General features: G+C 53.4%; 1 protein-coding gene across 2 annotated transcripts; it reads right to left on the bottom strand.

Annotated features, from left to right (window-relative positions):
* Positions 1–2170: 2170 nt before the first annotated feature.
* On the bottom strand, positions 2171–21062 carry PLA2G4D (phospholipase A2 group IVD). 2 transcript variants are annotated; one of them, XM_058666008.1, is made up of 20 exons: positions 20696–21062; positions 17566–17638; positions 17281–17417; positions 16611–16742; positions 16073–16113; positions 15760–15802; positions 14694–14757; positions 14399–14529; positions 13611–13721; positions 13446–13483; positions 13135–13270; positions 12706–12842; positions 10554–10776; positions 5772–5889; positions 5299–5436; positions 4958–5065; positions 4627–4824; positions 4204–4370; positions 3479–3665; positions 2171–2839 (listed from the first exon to the last, which is right to left on the bottom strand). In XM_058666008.1, the coding sequence occupies exons 1-20, from the start codon at positions 20726–20728 to the stop codon at positions 2607–2609; spliced, it is 2448 nt and encodes an 815-aa protein (XP_058521991.1). In that variant the 5' UTR covers positions 20729–21062; the 3' UTR covers positions 2171–2606. The 2 variants fall into 2 exon arrangements, with proteins under 2 accessions (XP_058521991.1, XP_058521993.1); XM_058666010.1 differs by lacking the exons at positions 14694–14757; positions 17566–17638; positions 20696–21062.
* Between the last annotated feature and the right edge of the window lie 3605 nt (positions 21063–24667).

The raw sequence follows: 24667 nt of genomic DNA, 5'->3' as shown, positions 1-24667 counted from the left end.
AAGATGAGAAGTCATAAAGTATATATCCTCAATATGAACTCGGCCCCCTCTCACTAAGCTTAATTGAGTATTACCAATGTTGTTGAAATTCCTGTGTGGGTGGGCACAGCTAATTGGTTCTCATTTCCTCACTTTTTGTTAGACTCACTATATATTTAGTTGTAATCCTAAATAACTTACGATAAGTGTAGGCTCTTGGGGGTACGGATCCAGTCACACTCTCTTTTTTCACTCTGAGGTTCTTGCCTGCTCACGTGTGAAGCCATGGTTCATTTCTGATCCTTGCTGTACAGCATTCCATTCTTAGAATGGACTGTGATTTATCTATTCGCTCCCCAATAGTGGGCACTGTTGCTGGTTTTCTGCCAAAACACATGGTGTGGCTGCAGGCTTCTGCCTCCTGGTGCGCACGTCCCGGGGTCGCCATCTTCTGACTGATGGTGCCATGGCAAAAAGCTCTCAGGTTTGCTTTTTGTTTCCGTGTTGGAATTCTAAACCCAACACTCTCCTTTCCATTTAACTTTTTTTTTTTTTTTTTTTTTGGTGGTTTATGCTAGCTTTTTGAATGTGAATGATAAAAAGCCTAGCGCAAAAGAGACCCGAAAGGGAGAGTGGGCAGGACTGGCACGGGAAGAACATTCTGGAACTGACCGTGCAGTGGTTCGCAGGACTGGCTTGACGTTAAATTGACACTTAACAGGGCGGGTGTCTCTTTGTCTCTAGCCTCGGCTCTCTGTCACACCTCCACCCTCAGACTTCCCTCCCCTCAGAACGAGAGGGCAGCGGCCTCATCAGCCTCACTTCCACCCGGCCTCAAGGCCAGACACAGAGCATGCGCACCTCGTCAGCCATCCCCTGTCGAGAGCCTGCTGGCATCTCATTGGCTGTTCCGGGTCACCTAATCATTTATAAACCAATCACAGTGGTCAAGGAACTTTAGCACCCGCTGTTCTGATTGGCCAGGCCCAAGCCACCTAGCCCGCCTCTTGAATCGGGGCGGAGTCAGCCGGGGCACTGGGGCGCGTGGGCTGAGCGGGCGGGCAGGCTCCTCACGGCGCAGTGGGGCGCTGTTCCCGGAAGGAGCGATAAGAACCACAGCCAGCCCCAAGCCACGCGTGTCCGTTGCACCCTGGATTTGCTGTGTGACCTTGGGCAGGGCATCTCACACCCTACAGCGGATGTGCGAGCCGACCTGCAGGTCTGCCCGGTCTTGCCTGGAACCCTGGCTGTGCGCACCCGGGCTGTGGAGTCGTTCTCCTGACCACTCTCGTGCCTTTTACCTTCAGAGTTGGAGCTGACGGCTTTAGGACTCCACACGCCCTCGCTCCCACGCTCCCATGCCTGTGGCCTTCCTCTAATGTAGTCACAAACACATCAGCAGGTGCTCTTCGGTGAGCCCATGCTCTCGCACCCGCGGCCGGATGTCTCCTTGAAGCCATTTTCCGAGCTTTGTGTGGGTCTTCACTTTGCTTAACCCTCTGAATCAGATCCGTCACAGAACTGGACTCTTTTCCCCTTTAGAGATTCACTCTGTCCCTGGTTCCCACTGACTTCCATGATGTGACTGAGGGAGGCCACATGAATGTGGGAAGCAAATGTGCCAGCAATAACAAAAAGGATTCCAATGCCATGATCAAGTGGGATTTGTCCCAGGCATTCAAGGGTAGCTTGATACCCAAAATCAATGAACGTAAAACCACATACAGAATATAGGACACGATATCCACATCTTTGTTTCAGCAGAAATAGAGTCATATTAATCAGGCAGTCAATAAACCAGGGAGAGAAGGGAACTTCCTCAAACTAAAAAAGAACAATTAAGGGAAACCCACAGTGAGTCAGTATCACAGTGAACAGTGGAATATTTCATGCTTCTGGCCTGTAACAGGAATGAGACAAAAGCCATCAGCTCTTGCCACATCTATTCAGCATGTTCTGGAGGGTCTGGCTAAGGCAATTAGGCAAGAAAAAGAATTAAAAGACACTCAGATCTGAAAAGAAGTAAAACTATCACTAATGGCAGATAACATGATCTCTGTAGAAACTTTTCCAGGGAATGCACCAAAAAAGTAGCAGAGCTAGTACAAGAAGCTCAGTGAGACGACAAAATACAAAATCAATCTACCAAAGTCAAATGCATTTCTATAAGTCACAACAAACATTCCGAAAGTGAAATTCGAGAAAATAATTCCATTTACAGTAGTATTTAAAGAGTAAAATATTACGGAATAAATTGGGACAGGGCAAGGTGCATAGACTGGGAGGAGGTGGAGGATTGGGAAGGAGAAAGAGAAGAAAGAGAAAGAGAGTGAGCAAGGTATGCTGGGAGTCTTCATGCCTGAAGCTGCCTCAGATGCATGAATGTGATGCTGTGGAAAGCGCATCTGCTAGGACCACCACACACTGGCCTGGAGAGTTTCTTCTCAACTTCTCTCAAGGCAGTGTGGAACAAAGGGGGAACTCTGGAGGTTGGGGGGCGGGAAGGGTGCAGGCCACTCTGGGCAGTGAGCCCAGCAGCATGGCAGAGCCAGGGAACTCCAGAGAATTGGGTTCAGCCCCTAGCCTCTAGAGGGTCAGCGTGTGACCCTCAGGGTTCTGGGGTCTCATCAGCCTGAGGTCTGGGTGCCTGGAGGCCTCAGCTCTGAGGCCCGGTGCTTCAGCGCGTTCCTCAGGGCCTGCAAGATGATGCCCTGGCTGCTGCACATGTTGTAGTCGCTGAGCTGCAGCAGGCGGTCAAAGTCTTCCTCCCTGTAGGTCATGTTGAGCAGGGCATAGGGGGAGGTGGGCCCGGTGAGATCCATTTGACCAGCCTGGAGCTCTGTGGGGCGGCGCCGGACACCTGCCCAGGAATTGGAAAGGGTTAGGGCCAGGACACTGAGGCCCAGGGCCAAGTAGGACCAAGCCAGAATAAGGAAGGCAATTCTATTCACGAATAGATTCTTAAAGCTCACAGTGGAAACGAAGGGGTGGCTTTTTAAAGTTCAAGAAGCAGTCTTTACCAAGAAAAAATTTCTATAGAATTTCAGGATGTGGGCTGAGCACATTAGGATGGGGGTAGGAACACTGTGGGAGTCAGGAAGCTGGCAGTCAAGGCTGTAAGGCGCTTTGCTTCCCACCCAAAGCAGATGGAATTCTGACAAGTGGCTGAGAAGACAGAAGAAGGAGGAAGGGGGCAAAGGTTCACATCTCAAGGTTCCCTGGGGAGAGGCCAGAGCCCAGCCAGTGTTGGGTTAGGATGATAGAGGCCAGAGGAGCCAGGGATGGCGACAGACAGGACACCAGCTCCGTGGGCCCTACGTGGACGTGGTGTCAGCAGCACAGGGAGGGGAGGTGAATCTCCTGTCTGCTGTAGGAACGCAGGCTGGGGCCTTACTCAGGTCAGATTGTCCTTCCTATAAGGGGCAGCAGGCAAGGGGTCCCAGACAGAACCTGGGAGGGGGCCAGGGTTGACTGGCTGCTGGAAGAGGGGCCGTCTCACCGGGGGCTGAGTGATCCTTGAAGGAAGCATTGACAAGCGGGAAGTGCAGCAGGACAGGGGCCTTGGGGCAGGTAGGGTCCGAGAAGAGGTGGCACTCGCGGGGCTCCTGTTGGTCCTGAGGGCTGAGCTCCACGCGGGGGAAGGGCAGCCCCCGGGCTCGACAGTACAACTCTGTCTGCTGTAGCGCCTGCTGGCAGAGGGTGGCCCAATGGGCAGCCGGGTCCCCGCCCCCCTGCCGCCACCGTCAGCACCCTTGGAGATGCTAGCTCCATCTCAACCCCAGCTTGCTCACTAAGGTTCAGAACACCTGTTGGGTTCTCTTCTGCTCCTGGTCCAGCCCAGTAAGGGCCCCTGGTGACTGCACTGCTGCTTGGCGGACACAGCCCTGTGCTTCCCTTCCCTCCATCACACATACACTGGTTGCTCTCCTCCCCAATCCTACCCTCAACAGCATTACCCAAGAAGTCTGAGGGAGAACATGGAGACATTTGGGGTCTCCTCCCAGCTCTGTCCAGTTGGTCCCCTCTGGGGCAGGTTGATGTAAGGTTCCTCCCGGTTCACCTGCCCTGAGAACCTAGAGTCCCAGCCCTTCCCAGCCCAGGGCCCTGGCAGGAGCCTGTGAGGACCCAGTAGGCAGGGAGCTGGTTCAGTAATCCTACTCCTTGGGCCTGGGGTTTGGCCAACCCAGCCAAGCCCCAGGGATCCCATGGGGCGACCAGAAGCACCTCAAAGGGCGAGGATGGGGAGTAGTCCAAGGAGAGAATGAGGTCCAGCCTGCGGCCCGGGCAGAACATGGTGGGACAGCTGGTGTTGATGAAGTAGCTGGCATCCACCAGACAGAGCTGGGGCTCCCCGGGGGTCAGTTGGCTAGGGTTAGAATCCAGCTGGCAGTCTGGTGGGAGAGAAAGGGGACACAGGTAGCTCAGCCACCCACTCCTGACCACATTCAGCTCTGTGGCTCTCGCTTACCCATGAATATCCCCAGGCTCCACTCCAGACCCCCCAATGGGAATCTTCTCAAGGCCATACCCCAAAAGCAGATTCTGTGACTCCCCAGTCCCCACTCAAGGCCTCTGCCAGCCACAATTCACTCCCACCCATGAGACCAAGCTTGCTCTACGTGATGACACTTGGCCATAGCCCCTTACCTGCCCAGGTGGAGAAGTCCTGGTGGTTACAGTAGTCTTGGTGCAGCTGCAGGCCCTGGAGGAAGTTGGCGCTGTGCTGGTGGAGCGGCCTGCCTGTCAGAAAGCCCTTGAATGCCTGGGCCAGGGCCGTGCCGGGCTGCAACCATGAGGCCTCCTTCTGCAAGGCAACCTGTGGGGAGGCCAGGGTGTGCTCCGTCTCTGCAGTAAGAGAAATAGATGTTGGTCCAGAGCTGCCTGGAAACACCTGCCCTTCTCTTACCCTCTCACCCCCACCCCAGATGCTCAGCACCCAGCCTCATGCCAGGCTTCCTTCTGGTGCCTCCTCTCCTACCCATGTTCCTGATCTTCTCCTTGATGTGGTACTTCCAGGCCTCCCCGGAGCTGGTGAGGCCATACCAGGCATCCAGCAAGTTCAGGGAGAAAATGTTGCTCCAGATAGCTGCAGGTCAAATCCCACAAGAGACATCAGCCCTGGGCGGCTCCCAACAGCATGCCTCCCTCCACGGTCACACCCTTGGGTGCTGATGGAACGTGAGCAGGGTGAGGGCTCCTCATGACAGTACTGCCCACGGCCCAACCTTGACTTCTTGCCCTGGAGACTCTGCCCTCATCTGAACCACAGGACGCATATAGTGGACACCTGGACCAGGGCCTCAAGAGGACCCCTCTCACCTTCTAGGAAGCAGATCCGGGGCTCAGGCAGCTTCCTCATCAGCCGCCCCATGAAGAACTCAGAGCCGAAGAGCTCAGGGGACACGGAGGCCCCGTACTTCAGGAATCCAACCTCGTAGGGGGAGAACTCCACCCACTCTGATGGGATGAAAGATAGGGCATGAGCAGAACAGGCTGGGGGAGGGGAGGAGCCTGGCTCTGCCAGGGGCCCAGGATATTGCTCCACAGCAGGCCTCAGCTGACCAACTCAGCAGGCGTGCAGAAGGCTCAGCCGTGGACTGTTTCCTGCTGCCAGTCCTGGGGCTGCTCTGAATGCCCCCAACCTTGAGCGCTGGCTGTCCCCTGGCTGCCCTCGGAGCCCATCACACCCACACCCTTCCAGAAGATTGAACAGTTTGGGTTTGAGATTGAGACTCGGGTGCTTAGGATCTGGGGAGCATGGACTTTGGAGGGTGGAGTGGACAGAACCATACCTTTGAAGTCAAGGGTCTCCAGATTGTTCTCTTTGACATTGAGGCTCAAGTAGAGGGGCAGTGGGTTCTGACCCCGCTCTAGCGCAGCTCTCTGTTCTGACAGCTTCTGGTCCATCACCTGGGGAGAAAGGGTACGAGGGCCTTGGTGAGGCTGGGGACATCAATTCTACCAGGACAGGGTCTGGGGTGGGGAGGCAGCTCCGCCAGGATCTGGGGGTCCTGGGTAGATGGGTGTAATTCAGGCTCAGTCTTGCACAGTGTGGGGTTGTGCCCTGTTACTGATTCTTGCCTTCTTGTTTCCTCTTCTGTGGAAACCTCAACCTCTATAGTCAAAGGCAAGAACTGTGGCTTGCCTTTATGGGGTAGGGGATCCCCAGGCCTCCCTCGGTCCTAGCAGTGCAGAGATGCAAAGAGGGCTCATCCCCAGCACCAGCAGGGTCAGTGGTGGGGACTGCCAGGGCAGCGCCTAGGCAAGGCTTCTGCTGCCCCAGCCGGGGCTAATACCACCCACCCCGAGCCCGTTCCACCAGAGCAAGATACACACCAGGAGTTGTCTTCCCTCCTGGTTTCTTCAGGCTGGATGGGGAGTCTAGTCACGCTGTGGGTGCTCCCAGCCAGCCCTGTCAGCTCTCTATACTACATAAAGGGTGTGTTAAACCTGCTGATTTGGTGTCTCCTCAGAGAATCAATCTATCAGAAAACCCTTTGAAATTTGTCTTGTAAAAAGATCTCCCATGGGGCCAGTGTTGTGATGCCATGGATTAACAGCTGCTGCCTTGACACCTGCATCCTGTAAGTCGGCCGGTTCTTGCCCCAGCTGCTGCTCTATTTCCATCCCAACTTCCTGCTAATGAGTCTGGCAAGGCAGTGGAGGTTATCAAAAATGCTTGGGCTCCTGTATCCATGTGGGAGAACTGGATTTGGTTTTTGGCTCCTGGTTTTGCCTGTCCCAGCCCTGGTCCTTGTGGTCATTTGGGAGTGAACAAGCAGATGGAAGATATTCTCTCTCTCTCTCTCCAGCTCAGCCCTCACAATGTGGATGTGTGCATATGACAGTGAGGAAAGGGGGTTGGTTGTCTGTTCTCCAAATCTTTCTGACTGTTAAGCCTGCTTATTATAGAAAACCTGCCCTCTCCTACAGTGACATAATGTCTGCCTATGACAGCTTGGGGAAGGGCCAGAATGCCTTTCTACCACTGAAACACCGCCTGGGACCCCTCTGACGGACAGGATTCTCAGGGTCCTGCGCCTAGTGGCCAATGGCTACTATGAACTCAGCAGAACACTGAGCACTTAAGGGTTACATTGAAGTGTGGGAGCATGGTACATTGATGACCTTGAGTGGCTGTTTTTTGCACATCTATGGAATACACAAAAGGGCATGCAAAATCTTTCATTCAGGACTAGCACTGTGGCACAGAGGGTTAAGCCAACACTTGTGATGCCAGAATCCCATATTGGAACCACCATTTTGAATTCAAACTGCTCCACCTCTGAACCAGCTCCCTGCTAACGTGCCTAGGAAAGTAGCAGAGGATGGTAGCAGAGGGTGCTTGGTCTCCTGCTGTCCACAGGGCGTTCCAGATGGGGTTTCTGGCTCATGGCTTCGACTCAGCCCAACCCTTACCTTTGCTGCCATTTGGGGAGTGAACCAGGAGATACAGGTTCACTCTCTCCCTCCCCCTATCTCCAACTCACAAATTTTTAAAAATCAACCCATAAAAATGGCTATAAATTTGGCACATAAGATCATTCACAAAGTTATTATTAAAGGATCAAGTGGTAATTAAGTAAAACTGTTTTATAGCCTGGGATTAAATATCATAAACTGAACTGTTAAAATGAGCTTCTGGGCTTGGCAGCGTGGCCTAGTGGCTAAGGTCCTCGCCTTGATCCCATATGGCCGCTGGTTCTAATCCCGGCAGCTCCACTTCCTCTCTGTCTCTCCTCCTCTCTTTATATCTGACTTTGTAATAAAAATAAAATAAATCTTTAAAAAAAAATGAGCTTCTCCCACCTTACAGTACCAACTGCTGCCTCCAGACAGAGCACTCAGCTACTAAAACACGACGTCTTCAAGACACAGCATGAACTTAAACAGTGGATCCAGCAGATCCACAGGCTGGTCACACGGGATTCCAGAGCCAGCTCCAGTCCCTGCTGCTCTACCTCCATAGCAAGCTCCCTGCTCATGCGCCTGGAAAAGTGGCAGAAGCTGCAAAGCCCCAGCATTGAGGTCATCAGAAGAGAGAACCAGCAATGGAGGGTCTCTCTCTCTCTCTCTCTCTCTCTCTCTCTTTCACTGTGTGTGTCTCCCTCTAACTCTGCCTGTCCCAGGAATGTACGGCCCCAATACACAACAGAAGCAGCGGTGTGAATCACTCTGGGAGAAAACCTTCATCAAATGAACCAGGGAAGGGTCAGCATTGCAGCACAGTGGGTTAAGCTTCTGACTGGGATGCTGGCATCCCACATGATTATAGGTTCAAGTCCTGACTGCTCCACTTTCAATCCAACTTCCTGTTAATGCACCTGAGATAGCAGTGGATGTTGGCTCAAGTATTTAGGTCCCTGCCACTTTCATTGCAGATCTGAATGGAGTTCCAGGATCCTGGCTTTGACCTGGTCCAGCCCCACCTGTTGCGGTCATTTGGGTGTGAACCAGCTCATGGAAGCTTTCTCCACATATATATTTCTCCATAGATAGATAGATAGATAGATATCTGCCTTTCAAATAATATATTTAAAAACAAAAAGTAAATGAACTTGGGAATTCTGCTGTCCATATGTAAAGGCAGTTAAATCCCCATTTGCATGATACCCACAGATAAATTCTGGATGTATTATACAAAGTCCTATTCACAAGAAAAAAAAATAATAATCTGGGCTCAGTGCTAATATTCCCCCTTTCAAATGCCAGGATCTCATATGGGCTACTCCACTTTACATCTAGCTCTCTGCTTGTGGCCTAGGAAAGCAGTAGAGAATGACCCAAATCCTTGGGATCCTGCACCCACATGGGAGACCTGGAAAAGCTCCTGGGTGCCGGTTTGGATGAGCTCAGTTCTGGCCATTGTGGACATTTGGAAAATAAACTTGAGGACAGAAGATCTTTATCTGTCTCTCCTCCTCTCTGTAAGATCTACCTTTCAATAAAAATAAGGGAACTTTCTTAAAAAGAGAAATAAATCATCTTAAAATTATCAGCTTATTTATTGGAAAGGCAGGGAGACATAGAGAGAAATGTGTCCCACTTGCTGCTGAGCCACTCCCAAATGCCTTCAGCAGCTGAGACAGGGCCAGGCTGAAGCCAGGAGCCAGGAGGGAACTCAACCTGGATTCACGCGGCAGTGACAGGCCCACTGTTTTGTTGCCTCCCCAAAGCAGAGAAGCTGAGATTCTCCTCCAGGCACTCTGATACGTGGTGCTGGTGCCCCATCGTAACCTCGGCACCAGATGCACTCCTCAAGCAGCCAGGCTTTACAACTAGCGTAAGAACACACAGGATGGTATCCTACAACTCAGGAGAACAAAGGTTACCCAAAGCACAAACCACAAAGGAGAAGAATAAACTATATTATATTAAGATTATCCATCAAAGCCACCATAAAGGATTGATAGTCAAAACTAATATCTAAAAATTAAATTTTAAAAGTGAGAAGAGATTTCAGTAAGTGATTCATGGAAAAAAAAAAAAAACCTTGAAGATAAACCTGAAAATATGGTCAAATCTCAAACAAGCAAATGCAAAAAAAACCACAACGCAATGAACTTCCTTTCGTACAACAGATGAATCCGCCCCCTGCCCCATTTAAGGTTGCAGAAGATGTAGAGAGAGGAACAACCACACACTGGCCGTGGGAGTTAATGCCCTTGGAAAACAATTTGCTGACGGCTAGGGAAGCTGAACATGCATAGACTCAGCAGCCCCATGAGTCGGCTACTATCTACCTGTCTTCAGTGCTGAGGGCATCTCTTATCCATGTGTTCACTGAGTCCTGCACAAAACTGTTCATGCAGGGAGTGGGCATGTGGCCCAGGAGTGAAAATGGCCACATCCTGCATGAGATACCTGGGTTTGATTTTGGCCCCGGCGTCTGGCTCCAGCTCCCTGCCATGCAGATCCTGGGAGAAACAGTAACTGGATGCCTGCCAGTAATTTGAAAGACCTGGATTGAGTTCCTGCTTTTGGCTCCAGCTTTGGTCCAGGCTTGACTAGTTGAGTGAAACAGTAGAGTGCTCTGTGTCTGTACTTCCCAAATAGAATTGCTTATACAAAGAATATCTTGTGTATCTTCAGGATGAGTAATAAAGGTGCATATAACAAAGGTATACAAAATATATATCATAGATATTCATATATATATATATATAGAGAGAGAGAGAGACAGACAGACAGACAGACAGAGATGATAAATCTGAAACTGGGATGGTGGTTACCCTGGGCACTACAACAAGCTTCTACCACACACTAACATTGGATTTCTTGTCTGGCTCCAAAACACAGACTTCTAACACTGCTCTGAGAATGAAGGGCAGTAGGGTGATACAATGAAAGCGGCTTTTGCAAGCTCCCTGATCCAAACAACACAAAAACTCTGCTTGCTTGATTGACATTGGCAGGTCCCTAGCTCTTGGGAGATCCAGAAACTTCCACTGTCTGGCAAGTAATTGGATCACCTGACCCAGAAAGTTAGTGTCCATATCCCTTAAGAAGGGGCCTCCATTGCTCCAGCCCTGCGGGTGCACACTTGTACTGTCCAGGGGATGCAGGGCTCCTACCTGGCCGTGCAGCATAAACTCCAGCACCAGGGCCCACAGGTCCACGAAGGTCGTGGGCTGCCCCTGCTGGGCTCTCAGCTCCAGCTCCTGCTTGTAGCTTGCCAGGCGCTCCGGGGAGAAGGCGTCCAGCTTGCTCTTGGCCAGATGCTCCCGGGCATGGCTGATGGGTCCCTTCAGGTCCTTTTGTGACCACTCAGGGTCCCCGTACAGGTGGGCCATTGCCCTGGGACAACAAGGCATAGGTTAGTAGCAGGCAAGGCTCAGATTGGGGCACTGCAACCCTGCCTTGCACTTACCAGCTGCCCCCAGCCAGTGCTCCAGCTACCAAAGTCCTGGCTGTCTGGAAAATGTGTCAGGGCTTTTCTCCCACAGTGGTGCTAGTCACTTGTTTAAGATTTGTTTACTTATTTGAAAGGTAGAGTTACAGAGAGAGAGAGAAAGAGAGAGAGAGAGAAAGAGAGAGAGAGAGAGCGCATGTGTACACCCTTCCATATGCTGGTTCATGCCCCAAAATGGCCAGAGCTGACCTAAGCCAAAACCAGGATCCAGGAGATTATTCCAGGTCTCCCAGGTAGATACAGGGCCCAACCACCTGAGCTGTACTCTGCTGTTTTCCCAGGCACATTAGCAGGGAGCTGGATCAGATATGGAACAGCCAGAACAGGAACAGCGCCCACATGGGATGCCAGTACTGCAGGTGGTAGTTCAACTCACTGGACCACAATGCTGGGTCCCAGTGGTAATTACTTTTAATTAAGTATGAGCCACATACACAACTAATGGTCAACACACACACACACAAAAAGTCTAGGGAGAAACCAGTAAAAACTAGCTTCAATACATTTTATAAAATACATGTAAAAGTTTATCTTGTAATCATAGAATTGGTATAAAAAGTTATTGAGTGCATATGTACTGTTTTCCAAACTGAGTCTTCAGAATTCACCGAGGACACATCTCAGTGTGGAGAGCCAGGGCTAGTGGCTACCATCCCGGATGACCCTGGACTCTACTCCCACCTTCACAAGCCAGTCCTTGAAGCCTCTGTGTGCCAACAGCTGACATCTGAACTCCTCTGAGGGGCATACCTCTATTACACCTCCCAGGCATGTTCAAAGAATGAAACTTACAAGAAAGTGTCCCGCCTCTGCGTGGGCAGGGCAGGTGTGGAGGGAGGCAATGCTGTCCTCAGGTAAAAGCACCATCTTCTGACTCCAATGTCCTTACCTGTGCTGTCTCACCAAGACCGGAAACTACCTCAGACCAACAAAGGTCAGCATGACTTAAAAATAATAATAATAATAAAATAAAACAAAGAAATCCTCCACCTGCAGCACTGGTTGATAACTCATATGGATGCTAGTTCTAGTCCCGGCTACTCCACTTCTGACCAACTCCCTGCATACAACCTGGGAAAACAGTGGAGGATGACTCAAGTCCTTGGGATCCTGCACCAACGTGGGAGACCTGGAGGAAGCTCCTGGCTCCTGGCTTCAGATCAGCTCAGCTCTGGCCATTTGGGGAGTGAAACAGCAGATGAAAGATATCTCTCTCTCTCTCTCTCTCTCTCTCTCTCTCTCTCTCTGTAAATCTGCCTTTCAAATTAAAATAATAAATATTTTTTAAAAAGACATTTATTTTTGGCCAAAAATTTTTTTACATCTATGTCTAGATTTTTCTCATAGTGTATCTTTACTGAAGTTCACTAAAATAAACTTGTCTCTGAACTCCATTTTCCACTAACTTTCTGAAGACCCCTTGTGTCTGTGAGGGGCTTACGTGGGCTGTCCCTCTCTGGGCCTTTGGAATATGGACTCCATTGCATCCATGTTGGAGATGAGTCAGCTGACCCTGGCCTGTAGGGGTGCTACTAGGCCACCCACTCAAGCTCCTTCTGGATCAGCCAGGGTATGGTTCCTCAGTGATGTCACAGACCCTCCCTACCCCACTAGCACTCAAGCAGGCCTTCCCTACAGTATGCCCCTCCATTTCAGGCAGGCCATGTGGCACTAGACCGCACAACCCCCACACGCCTGGGTTTCCCAGTACAGAGTGTCCCCCGCCTTGGCACTGCTGCCCCTTTTCATGGCCTCCCCTCTGCTGACTTGGTACCCAGACCCCCAGCCTGCTGCCCCAGCACCCAGGCCCTCACCACGTTGAACCTGAAGTGCCACTGAAGTAGGTCACGCAGTCCAGGAGGCCCAGCTTCTGCAGGGCCAAGAGGTGGCCATAGAGCGAGGTCATGGCCCTGGCGCCTCCTCCTGTGGCCGCAATGCCCACGACGGGAACCTGGACCACATGCAGACATGCGCTGCTGCCTCTCCAGGACCCCGAGAAGCAGCCTCCTGCCTCAGCCAGGGCCCTGTCCCGTGCTCTGCCACTAGGGAAAGAGCCTCTAGTGATAGCACCAGTGGCCAGCCCCTCCCTAGAAAGTAACAGCTCCCAGCTTGGAACAGTGCCCAGGGGGACTAAATGCCTATAGCTCACCCCAACCCTGGGCATCTGCGGAGGGCGTGGGAATGTCACACTCCCATGAGGCATTGGTCTCCACCCCTGCCATGATCTGGCACAGCCCCCAGACCTCGTCTTCCTGCAGGTCTCTGTCCAGCTGCAGCACCTCCTTCAGGGCCTTGGCCACCACCTGCTTCCGCCTGCTCAGGAAGGCCTGCTCCTCTGTGCACAGCCCGCAGCCCAGCCGCACGGCCAGGTCCCTAGGGCTGCGGCAACAAAGAATTTGGGGGTCAAGGGGCACCTACCTGCGCCAGCTACAAGTGAAGTGCACACCAAGCTGCCCAATAACCTCCCACCCTAACCCCCAAGACACCCAATTTATGGCATCCCCTTCCCCTGACCACCCCTCCCAGCCCCCCTCCAGGTAAGACTGTCCCTTACCAGCCCCCTGCCTGGAGCTGCAGCCTCACTCCTGAGGCCTGAAATCAAAACAGGAGACCCTGCTTGGAATGAGGGACCTTGAGCGAAATGTGGGTATCCCCTGGGGCCTTGGGGTTCCCCACTTTCACCCTTGCTGCCACTTCCAGCCCAGTCAAAGCCACTCACATTTGTAGCAGGAACATGCACAGTCACCTCCTTCCCCACGGCCAGGGACTTGAGTGGCACAAGGAGGCGCCCAACTGAGTGGTGTGAATTCCAGCCACTGCTTGTCAAGCCCTGAGAGAACCGTTCCTTGGTTTAAAGAGCCAATCTTTACTGAGAATGTCTACACTGGAAACAACAGAGGCGCAGTCCCTTTCTGAGTTTGCAGAAGCAGGTGCACCAATGGCCATGACTAAGGTGGGGACAGAATAAATTGAACACATAGAAGCCGACACTGTGTGAGGGCAAAGCCATTGCTGCCACGGAATCACAATTGACATGGAAGCACTCAGCAAACTATGAAGCAGCTGTGATGGGAGCCAGCAGTGAGACATAACAGAGCCAACCACAGGCGGGCTCTGGGTGCTCTGCTGGAGCGAATGACCCTGGTGCAGGGTTCCTTGCAAGAAGCGTCTGAGCTGAGGTGCAGACCAGGCATGGGGAACGGGGAGCACTCGCTGTGTTGCAAAAGCAAGGCTGGCTGCAGCACCCAGGAAGGGGGGAGCAGGGAGTACGGTGAGGGGGCCTCGGGGTGTGGCAGACCCCCGCTGTGGGAAGCCACTGGACTACGCACTGGACAGTTGGCATACCATCCCAGCCCCAAACTGAGAACCCTGAGAACAGGTGTGTGTGTGCGTGTGTGTGTGTGTGTGGTGGGGGTGGGATGGCTGACCAGGGCATAGGGATGAGCACACATGACCTGGGCAGAGGGAGGGGCAGGGTCGTGGGGAGAGCGCAGGGTCAACACCCACCCTCAGGCGCCCACTCAGCTCTGCGTCTTGAGCCGCCAGATAGTGGAAGCAGAAGGCGGAGGCTGTGTTCAGGGCGACCGTCTGTGTGTCTTCGTAGGACCCCTTCAGTTCCAGTTCCAGCTCGGCCTGACCTAGGGAGAGAAGTGGGCTGCTGGCATGATATCAGCACAGCCTGGAGGGCCCCCTTGGGCCTGGAATCCCGCAGTAATGTCTGGCATGGAGGCAGCCCAGGCAGCCCGATTCTGTTTTAGCAGGACCCTGCTGAGGCCCCTGTTCCAGGCTGAGCAGACCTCACCTGTGGCTGCTGAGACACTGCCGACTCTGTCCACACGCACATCCAGGCAGGCCAGCTCTCGGGCCTAGGACACACAGCACGTGGGCAGAGGGCTGTACGCGGAAGGCTGAGGTCTCCTCTTTGGCCTCAACCCTCTGAGTGCCACTGCCCCAGACACACCACATAACACAGGACAAGTGAGTGCCCCATGAGACCAGGAGGCCAAAACCTTCACCCTGCCTCCAACCTGCCACTACAGCTGCACTGCTGTTCCCAGGGCAGCCCGGAAGCCTCATCTCCCACCTGCCACCCCTAACTCACCTGAGCCATCTCTGAACATCCCCAGCCCCTCAGTACACTCCAGTGTCCCTCCCTGCCCCGGCGAAGCAGGTCCTTTTCCGCGCTGCTCTGTAGGTGGGGCTAGAGGACATATTTCTAGCTGTGTGTGACCACCCGTCCTAGGGCCACCAGAGTCGGGTGCCCCACGCTCTCTGCAAAGCAGCTGGTTGATAGCTGCTGCCTTAGCGTCATTTTGTGTTAATGCAGGGTTTTAGGAGGTAATGCCGGACCACCAACCAGGCACTTGCAGGTCCCCTGACAGCGTTTCCCTCGATCCTGGACTCTCCTTGCATTCTCCCAGACAATAGGTCTGCTGGCCCCAACTCACCTGAACTGCCGTCACTCCTGCTCTGAATCCCAGACCCTGAGTGGAAAGATCCTCAGGCCTCGCCCGCCACCTTGTGGCCATGCCTGTTTACTGCAGCACACTGAACTAGGTTGATGGTCTCCCGGGTTGCCCGCACATGGCATGGCAAACCCCCCAAGAAGCTTATGACTTTTATATTAACACCGAGCATGATCCTGATCTGTGGCTTCCAGGGAAGGACTCAGAGTCACTCCCTGACAACTTCATCACCATCCTACCCAGCAGAGCCCATGGTGCTCCCAGCAGAGCCCCGCCTCCCCTTCCCCAAGTGTCCTTTAGCTTAGGCCCCTCCAAGCCCCACAACAGCTGGGATGCCAGACTGTGACTTAGCCCCCACCTTCTCTGGCCCCCTTGCCCAAGAAAGCCAGGGAAGGTGCTCACCACAAGGACACCATTGGTGAAGAGGCTTTCTGGACGTTCTGACCTGCAAATGGCAAAACCCCGAAGGTTTCTGGCATTGGCCCAACACCTCCCCACCACGTTCCTGCCTACGGGGATCTCCTCAGGCAACGCTGAGGGACCTCGAAGGCCTCACCAAGGTTCACCCGAAGGAGGAGGACGAAGAAAGAGAGGAGAAGGAAGAAGGCAGGGCAGGTGGAGCCAAAGTGGATGGCGGCTCTAATGGGTCCCCCACTCTGCCCCAGCCCTGCCAGGGGCCTGGCCACTCCCTCCGGGGCTGCATGACAAGACTCACGATTTTTCCATCAGGAATTCTACATCCAGCTCCTCTTGTCCCTGAGGTAAAAAGGGAAGAACAGGTGGCATGTGTGTGCGGGCGGGGGTGTGATCCAGCTGACACCCATGTCTAACATGGTGTTCTCATCAGCCCCCAGTCACCATGTCCATCCTGCGGACCAGAAGGAAACAGGAGCAGGGTGAGCAGGGCTGCCCAGCCGGCTCACTCATCATGGGCATGTGTACAGAGAACAGGCCCCCAAACTCAGGGACCACGGGGGCACACAGCCAACGTAGGCCCAAGGCTGCCCGCCTGAGACCTGCTCCTGGTCACTTCTCCCCAAGTGATGCCCTCATCACCCCCCCTCCGGTGGCAGCAGGGGTGAGGGACCCGACGTGGTTCCAAGAGTGAACACAGGGGCTGGGCTGGCAGCCACCTACAGAGCACAGAGCTCCTGTGGACAAGTTCCCTGTGTCATTGCCCAGGTAAGTCTTTTTCTCTGCTGCTAATAGACAAGCATCCCAAGGAGGTAGGACCCAAAGCCCAGCCCACGCACCTGGAGACTTGAGGAGAGGGTCTTGTGGAGCCATTGGCCAGGGGGGACATCTATGACATCGTAGAAGAACTTGGAGCAGATGTCGTCCTCCGTCACTGAGTCCTCGTCGTAGATGCTCAGCTCCAGAACATTCTAGGGACCCAGAACGGCCACCGAGCACATGACCCTCCCACTTGCCCAATAGCACACCTTGGCAGGACAGTTATTTGAGGTCCAAAGCCAGGAGAGACGATGTGACGACAACCCTAGGACTTGCCTACTTCCAAACAGCCACAAATCTTGCCAAGCCAAGATAAGGGAATCCAGCAAACACTCTAGTTTCTCTTCTTCTCCTAGGGTTGGTATCTATCCAAAATTAAAATTTCACCAAAGACTATATTCTCTCTCCCTCTGTCCCTCCCTGGTCCTGGTTTGGCCAGTTTCCTAAGGTATGCCCTCAGCTGAGGGTGGGGCCTGCAGTGTCACCAGCCCACAAAGGCAGAGACTCGCTGACTCTGTCCCCGGAGGCCTCAGGAGGAACCATGGGCTGCCAGAGGTGGGTGCTACAGCTGCTTGGCGTTGCACAACCCATGCAGGCCAGGGAGTCACCCACCCCCCCAGTTCTTTCTGTTGAGCCCTGAGGCAGGGTACACACACACACACACACACACACACACACACTGGCCTTCACCTTGACCTGTCTCTGGACTAAGAAACTGAAGGTCTCATTCCACACAGGGTGGCTGCAATTGGGCACTGTCCTGGTCCTGAACTTCACTCCGGGTGCTGTCGGCAGCTGCAGGATCACGTACGCATCAGCCTCGCTCACTGCCAAAGCCAAGAGAAGTCAAGGTTGAGACAGAGCACACCTCATGGCCCTCCTCCCCCAGGGCTCTCACACTGAGGCCCTCGTGGCGACAGTGTGCCCTCCTGGCCCAGACTAAGCCCTGTGGGATCCCAGGAGACAGATACTCACACAGGTCTGCCCGGTGCAGGTTCCGTGCCTCCAGCACCTTCACGGTGAGCCGCCAGCAGGCAGAGGCCTCCCCCTGGAAAGAAACATCCTACTGTAGCTGCCTCATGCAGCCCCAGGATGTCGACTGCCCGTGGATCTACATGCACCTGTGGTGTCTCTTTTGGGCCTAACCCCTAGAGGCCAGGCATCTCTTGGTAGCCTGCTGTTGACCTTTGGGCCCAATGCAAGACTGCAGACCATCTTGGGTAGACTTCTTGGGACTGCTTTCCGTTTGGGACAGGATTACAAGTACAGAGGGCCGGGGCCTGGCGGTGTGGCCTAGCAGCTAAAGTCCTCGCATTGAACGCACCGGGATCCCATATGGGCGCTGTTTCTAATCCCGGAAGCTTCACTTCCCATCCAACTCCCTGCTTGTGGCCTGGGAAAGCAGTCGAGGACGGCCCAGAGCACTGGGACCCTGCACCATGTGGGAGACCTGGAAGAGGTTCCTGGTTCCCGGCTTCGGATCGGCATAGCACCGGCCGTTGCAGTAACTTGGGGAGTGAATCATCGGACGGAAGATCTTCCTCTCTGTCTCTCCTCCTCTCTGTATATCTGACTTGGTAATAAAAGTAAATAAATCTTAAAAAAAAAAAAAAAAACAAGTACAGAGGGCCAAGGTAATGGGCACAGGACCTCAGGGAGGGTAAGCCCCCAAACTCAGGATGCTATGACACCCACAGGGCCTATGGGAATGCTCAATCCACCTGCACTGCCTGGGTCGAGAACGAAGTAACTGCAGGAATACAGGAATCAGGGGTGCCCTAAGGGTGCCGTTCTTCCTGGGGCCCAGCTGTGTGATGTTTCCTGGGTAACTTGCAAAGGTCTCACTGCCTCCCACACTCAAGAGGACAATAGTGGCAGGGATACACCCCCAGGCAGGGACAGGCAGCAGCCACGTGGCCTTGCTCCCTTGCTCCTCAGACCAAGCCAGGTCCCACAGCCTTGGGGCCACTGGGATCTCCCAAGCAGTGTCTCCTCGACTGGTCACTCTGGAGCCAGTCGCCACCCCCAGCAAAAGCGTCGTGCCCTTCCCCCTCCGAGAGCTTCCCGACCTCCCTGGGAGGTTCCTTTTCCCGAGGCTGAAGTCCTGAGCTCTTCCCCACGGCCAACAGGGAGCACCTAGGACAAGGCATCACCCGGCTGTTATGACAACAGCCATCCTTTCCTGGGGGGAAGACTCCACATGTAGACGTGGTCCTGCTATCCCTTTGCTGTGTGATCCCAAACAAGTCACTAGATTTCTTGGTACCTTCCTCTCTTCACCTATAGTACAAATGACATCCACCTGCCCAAGGTCTCAGAGCTGGGAGGTGAAAGAGCTCGGATAGCAACATCAGGTCTGAGCTCACAAGCCCTGGGCTACCCTTGCCTTCTGGAATTTGGCTTTTTGCAAAAACAAGCAAATTCCCCCACTTCCTGTGAGCCATCAGGCACTAAAGTGTAAACTAAAGCAAATAAATGTGACACTTTCTCTCTCTCTTTCTCTCTCTTTCTCTCTCTTTCCCTCTCCCTTTCTCCTCCCTACCCTGCCCAGGGCTCACATCTCATCAACCAGTTTTGTGAAAGGTTTAGAGCTGGCCCCAGCATTGGCTGGGGGGATAGGGTCCAAGAGAGTTGAGTTGGGTTGAGCCTCAGACTGGGGTCCACATTATTGTGACCAAGATCCTCGGGCTTTGGCAGGAAGAGCAAACGAGCAGCCTGCCCCTTCCCATGCTGTCCCAGGTTTGGAGTTGTGGGGTGGAGGACGAGAGGAAGCCGTGGGCGCAGACTTTAGCCCTGCTCCTCCCTGAACTGGGCTGAGCTGATGTGTAGGAACCACAGGGCAGGCACGTCCCAAACAAGTCCTAAGTGCCCAGCCGGCCCTGACAGTCACACTCCTGCTGCCAGGGCCAGCTCTGGGCTCCCTATGCCAGTCAGGCGGCCGGGCTAAGGCGGTGCTTTTGAGGTTCACCTGCTGGGAGAAGCAAGCTGGAAGCTAGAAGGTAGAGAACCTGGTCGTGAGCAGCTGGTCCTGGGAAAGTGGCAAAGTGCTTCTCAGACGCAGGGCAGACACTGGCTCCCAGATCACAGAGCCACAGGCTTTTTCTAATTTTTTAAACTCCTGGGGCAGGTCTCAGAGCAGGCAGAGGGAGGAAGAGAACCACGAAGAGCTGGAAAGGGAGTATGTGCCAGAAAGTATCGCAGTTGGCTGGTTGTTCTGGGGCTGGGAGCTCGTGGCGGGAGTGGAGATGGAGCCTGCGGCCTCAGGGTCCTCCCACACCCCCTCAGCCTGTTTCCATGGTGTCTGCATCTGGGATGGGTAATCCTGGCTGCAGGTTGGCATGAGCTGGGGGAGCAGGTGTTGGCTGCCTACAGAAGCGGTCTGATTCTCCTTGCTCCAAGCTTCCTTGGCATTTAGCGCTTTGGGCAAAGTGTTGTAAGAGCTTAGGCCTGGGTCCCAGGGCCACAGTGCTGGAAGCCAGGTATGGTCTCTAAATGAGCCTGCCTCACAGCCACCATCTGGGTACCAGCAGAGGCCTGAGGGGCCAGTCTTCTGGCCTTGGTCAGTGGATGTGAGATCTGGGCTGAGGACAAGTTCATTACAGGGGCAAGGAGCAAGCAGCTGGTTGGCCTCTTTGGCAGGATGCAGCTATGTAGCTCCTGTGCCTGACGGTCACCAATTAGCAATAGACAGGAACTTGAGTGCCTGAGCTCGTGAGAAAAATGGAGTTAGCCCAGGCCCCAGCCGGTGCCAGGAAGCCCACCAGCCTATGGCAGGGTGCAGGCCTTCCAGGTCTCCCCTCTGATGTGCAGGCCTGACATGCTCTGGTGTGGAGCTGTGTTTGTTTGAAGGGAGCACAGAAGGGTCCCTAAGGGTGCTGCTGCCTGCTCATTCTGGGTGCCTCATTCATGGGTCCCAAGATCCTGCTGGTCTCCCACACCACCCGCTGTCTATGCCTCCTGCCATGCTTCAGTCTCTGTGGAGAACCCAGGCCCCTGCAGAGACCAGAACCGGCAGGATTCCAGCTGGCCACACTTCTGCCCATGCACCCTCGCCCCCACCCCACCCCATGCCCCAGTGATGCCCCCAGGCTGGGAAGCCCCTTACCTGGTTAGGATGGCCAGGTGACTGGCTCTCCATGCTGACCCTTCCGGCTGTCCTGCCAAGGTGCTGGCTGCCAGGCTGGTGGCGGCAACTGTCCCGATGGGATGGGACCTGCTGTGAAGGCGCCAGGCTCCTATAAACAGGCCAGGACTCCACCCCTGAATGGAGCCCAGCACCCTCCGGCTCTCCTGAGAAGCTGTGTCAGATAGCACCTGCAGAAACCCTGGCGAAGCTCCAGGCTCCACGGGGACCTGGAACATTGGGACAGAGGACTTCGCCCTGTAACCCAGCCCCACCCTGCCTGAGCTGGGCTCATCACTGGGGGCCGACAGGCAAGCCAGAAACCCTGGGTATCTGGTCAGCCAGGAACCCACGCTATGAAAAGGGTAAGAGCCCTTGTGGTGGCTGGCCCTGTGCTGGTGCCTCCCCACACCACCCCCCTTAGCAGACCCTGGACAGCTGAACCTCTGGTCACAGTGTCACCTTCCACTGGGCCCTCAGGCCCTCTGGTTGGGCTGGCCCAGGGAGTTGATGGGATTTCTCAGGAACTGCATGGCCGACTTTGTAGCAAAGATAATAGCTCCTGGTCAGGAAACGCTCAGCTTCTGGGACACTGTGGAAGGAACTCTGGGTAGCCACCTCATGGTGCTGCAGCGATGACAGGATTTCATTTTGCTGTCAGTAATGATTTTCCTTCAAGGCAAATGAAATTGAATGCAGGTGAAATACTTACAAGTGTAATATTGCAGGAACTTAACAGAAAGTTAAGGCTGGACTATGAACAGATGAAAATCAAATTGAGTAAGAGATATTTCTACTCTGCTCACACAAGATGGAAAAAAAAAATCTAAGGAAAGAGGAAATGTAAAATGTAGAAAACCACCATGCAGGTATTGTTCCGAAGTGGATGAGGCAATGGAGGGCTCAGGCTCCGAGAACTGCTGAGCAGAACAGCCTTCTCCCAGCGGGGGAAAACGTGCCAGAGGCAGTCACAGCGGTACAGGCTTCCACACTGGGCTTGTTCCACCAGCGCTGACGACACGCCAGGCAGAGGCAGGTTCAAGGCAGAAGCCACCTGGGACCTGCCCCAATGTGGGCTCTCAGGATGGGTTTTTGCAAAGTTTGCAGAGACTACATTATTTCATGCATAGCCCCCCAAGATCACCGTCTCCCCCTTCATGCATCTCTGCGAGCACTTTGCAAGTTGAGCCAGACACATGTAGCTACTCCAGCATAATGGGATCAGATCTGTGTGGGGAACTATTTCCAAAGAGTCTGCCTGTCCCCTGTAGTACAGAGTGGATACACTGGGCAAAGTGATGAGTCACATCCCAGGAGAAAAGGACCAAACGGCATCATGTCACTCAGAGTGGTGTGCAGGTGAAAAACATATGAGTTATTTCCGGAATTTTCTACCTAATAATTTCAGGCCATTGCTTACTGCCAGGAAGTGAAGCTGTGGAAAGCAGCAGGTGGGGTGAGGGACAGGGGCACCTGTAGCCAAGATGCCCATAATCACTCAGACAGATGCCAGTTCTGCCCTCTTGAACCCAGTGATGCAGCCTTCTCTGTCACAGCAGGGACAGTCTGGTGTGGAGCCCTGAGTCCCCAGGTAAGGTGTGCCACTCTCCTGGGCTCCATGCTCTGGAGACAGATAGAGACACACATCAATGAAGAGTTTGAAAGCAAAAGGAAACTACCAATAATATATTTTAAAAATTCTGACCAACTAGACTAGGGGGAAGATTGCATCCATTTGCACTAAAGAAAATGACAGTATGCAAGTGGCATTGACTGGAAACAGTCAAGAAGTAGGCATCCAGTGAAGGGGAGGGTGCACCTTACTGTGGATTATGACAAACAACATGATATTATACAGATGTTCATTGGGGGAGTTGTGGCACAGGGGATAAAACTGACAGCAGCACCACTGACGTTCATATGGGTGCTGGTTCAAGTCTGAGCTGCTCCACCACCAATCCAGCTCCTTGTTGGTAGCCTGAAAAAGCAGAGTTAAATGATGCAAGGCTTCGGGCCTCTGAATCCATGTGGGAAACTTGAAGAAGCTCCTGGTTCCTATCTTCAGATTTGCTCAGCTCCAGCCATTGTGGCTGTTTAGGGAATTAATCAGTGGATGGAAAGTTCTCTCTTTCTCTAACTTGCCTTTCAAATAAGTAAATCTTTAAAAGGAATGTTAGTGGGCTATGTGCGATGCCTCAGTGGCTAAAAATCTCAGTTTGCAACCACTGGGATCCCATATGGATGCCAGTTCATGTCCTGGCTGCTCTACCTCCCATCCAGCTTCTTGCCTATGGCCTGGGAAGGCAGTAGAGCATGGCCCAAAGCCTTGGGAACTTGAACCCATGTGGGAGAACCAGAAAGAGCTCCTGGCTCCTGGCTTTGGATCATCTGAGCTCTGGCTGTTGCCGCTACTTGGGCAGTGAACCAGCAAATAGGGAATCTTTCTCTCTGTCTCTCCTTCTCTTGCTATCTGCCTTTCCAAGAAAATTTTTTAATCTAAAATAAGTAAATAAATAAAATAGAACTTATATTTTTGTGGGATTTGTTTCTTGTTCTATATAAATATTTCCTTTTGTACCTACTTTTGTGTCAACTTCATAAGCCTCAGCTTCCAAAGGACCTAGCCTTTTTTTTAAGATTTATTTTATTTTTTATTGGAAAGGCAGATATACAGAGAGAAGGAAAGACACAGAGGAAGTTCTTCCGTCCAATGGTTTACTCCCAAAGCGGCCATAACGGCTGAAGCTGAGCCAATCCGAAGCCAGGAGCCAGGAGCTCTTCCTGGTCTTCCATGCGGGTGCAGGGTCCCAAAGCTGTGGGCCATCTTCCACTGCTTTCCCAGGCCACAAGTAGGGAGCTGGATGAGAAGCTGAGCTGCTGGGATTAGAACTGGCATCTATATGGGATGCCAGCACATTCAAGGTGAGGGCTTTAACCGCTATGCTATTGTGCCGGGCCCTTGTGTCACACCATTCCCAGAACTGCCTACAGCAGCAGCGTCAGTATCATCCTCCAAGCCCATGAGGCAGGCACTGCGATATCCTCACTTTACAAATGGGAAACCTGGCTGGCCCTCGGAACCTAGTGAGGAGGCTGAGCAGGCACGAAGGAGCCTCCTCTCCCCTCCTTTCCCTGCCTCTCCTCCTCCACCCACTCCCCTCCCCTCCTAGTCCTTCTCTCCTCTCTCTTCCCTGGAATAGCTCTCAATGGCAGTGCCATGGGAGGAAGACAGAGGCTGGGCATGGAGGAAAAGGCAGGGCTAATGCCCAGCTGAGTCTCAATCCCAAGCTAAAGAGCTGAAGCACGTAATGGCCCAGGTGGCAAGATGCGTGACATGAGGCAGGGATGACACATGATTCAGCATTTGGCATTAATTACCAAGCCAGGATTAAGGCGGGCAGGTCTGGGCCCTTGCCCCATGAGGAAGTGGTTATGGACTCTGTTGACAAGTGCGAAAGGGCCACATCCTGGGCAGGCCTGCTCAGGACGCAGCAGGGATGGGGCCTCTCCGCTCAGCCCGGGGCCTGCGCTGCAGCCAGTGCACCCTTCCCACGTCTAGTCCTGCTACCCTGGGTCTCTTGCCTGACACAGCCTGCCTGTGTTTTTTGTTTGTTTGCTTAAGATTATTTTTATTGGAAAGACAGATATACAGAGAGAAGGAGAGACAGACAGGAAGATCTTCCATTTGCTGGTTTACCCCTCAAGTGGCCACAGCAGCCAGAGTTGCACCGATCCGAAGCCAGGGGCTAGGAGCCTCCTCTAGGTTTCCCACATGAGTTCAGGGTCCCAAGGCTTTAGGTAGTCCTCAACTGCTTTCCCAGTCCACAAGCAGGGAACTGCATGGAAAGTGGTGCAGTCGAGACACAAACTGGCACCCATATGGGATCCCCACACACACTAGGTGAGGACTTTAGTCACTAGGGTATCGCACCAGGCCCTGTGTTTTAGGACCTA

The sequence above is a fragment of the Ochotona princeps genome, chromosome 6 (genome assembly GCF_030435755.1).
Source record: "Ochotona princeps isolate mOchPri1 chromosome 6, mOchPri1.hap1, whole genome shotgun sequence".
Classification (NCBI taxonomy): Eukaryota; Metazoa; Chordata; class Mammalia; order Lagomorpha; family Ochotonidae; genus Ochotona; species Ochotona princeps.
The sequence above is the reverse complement of the archived record's forward strand: the minus strand, read 5'-3'. Positions and strand labels throughout refer to the sequence as shown.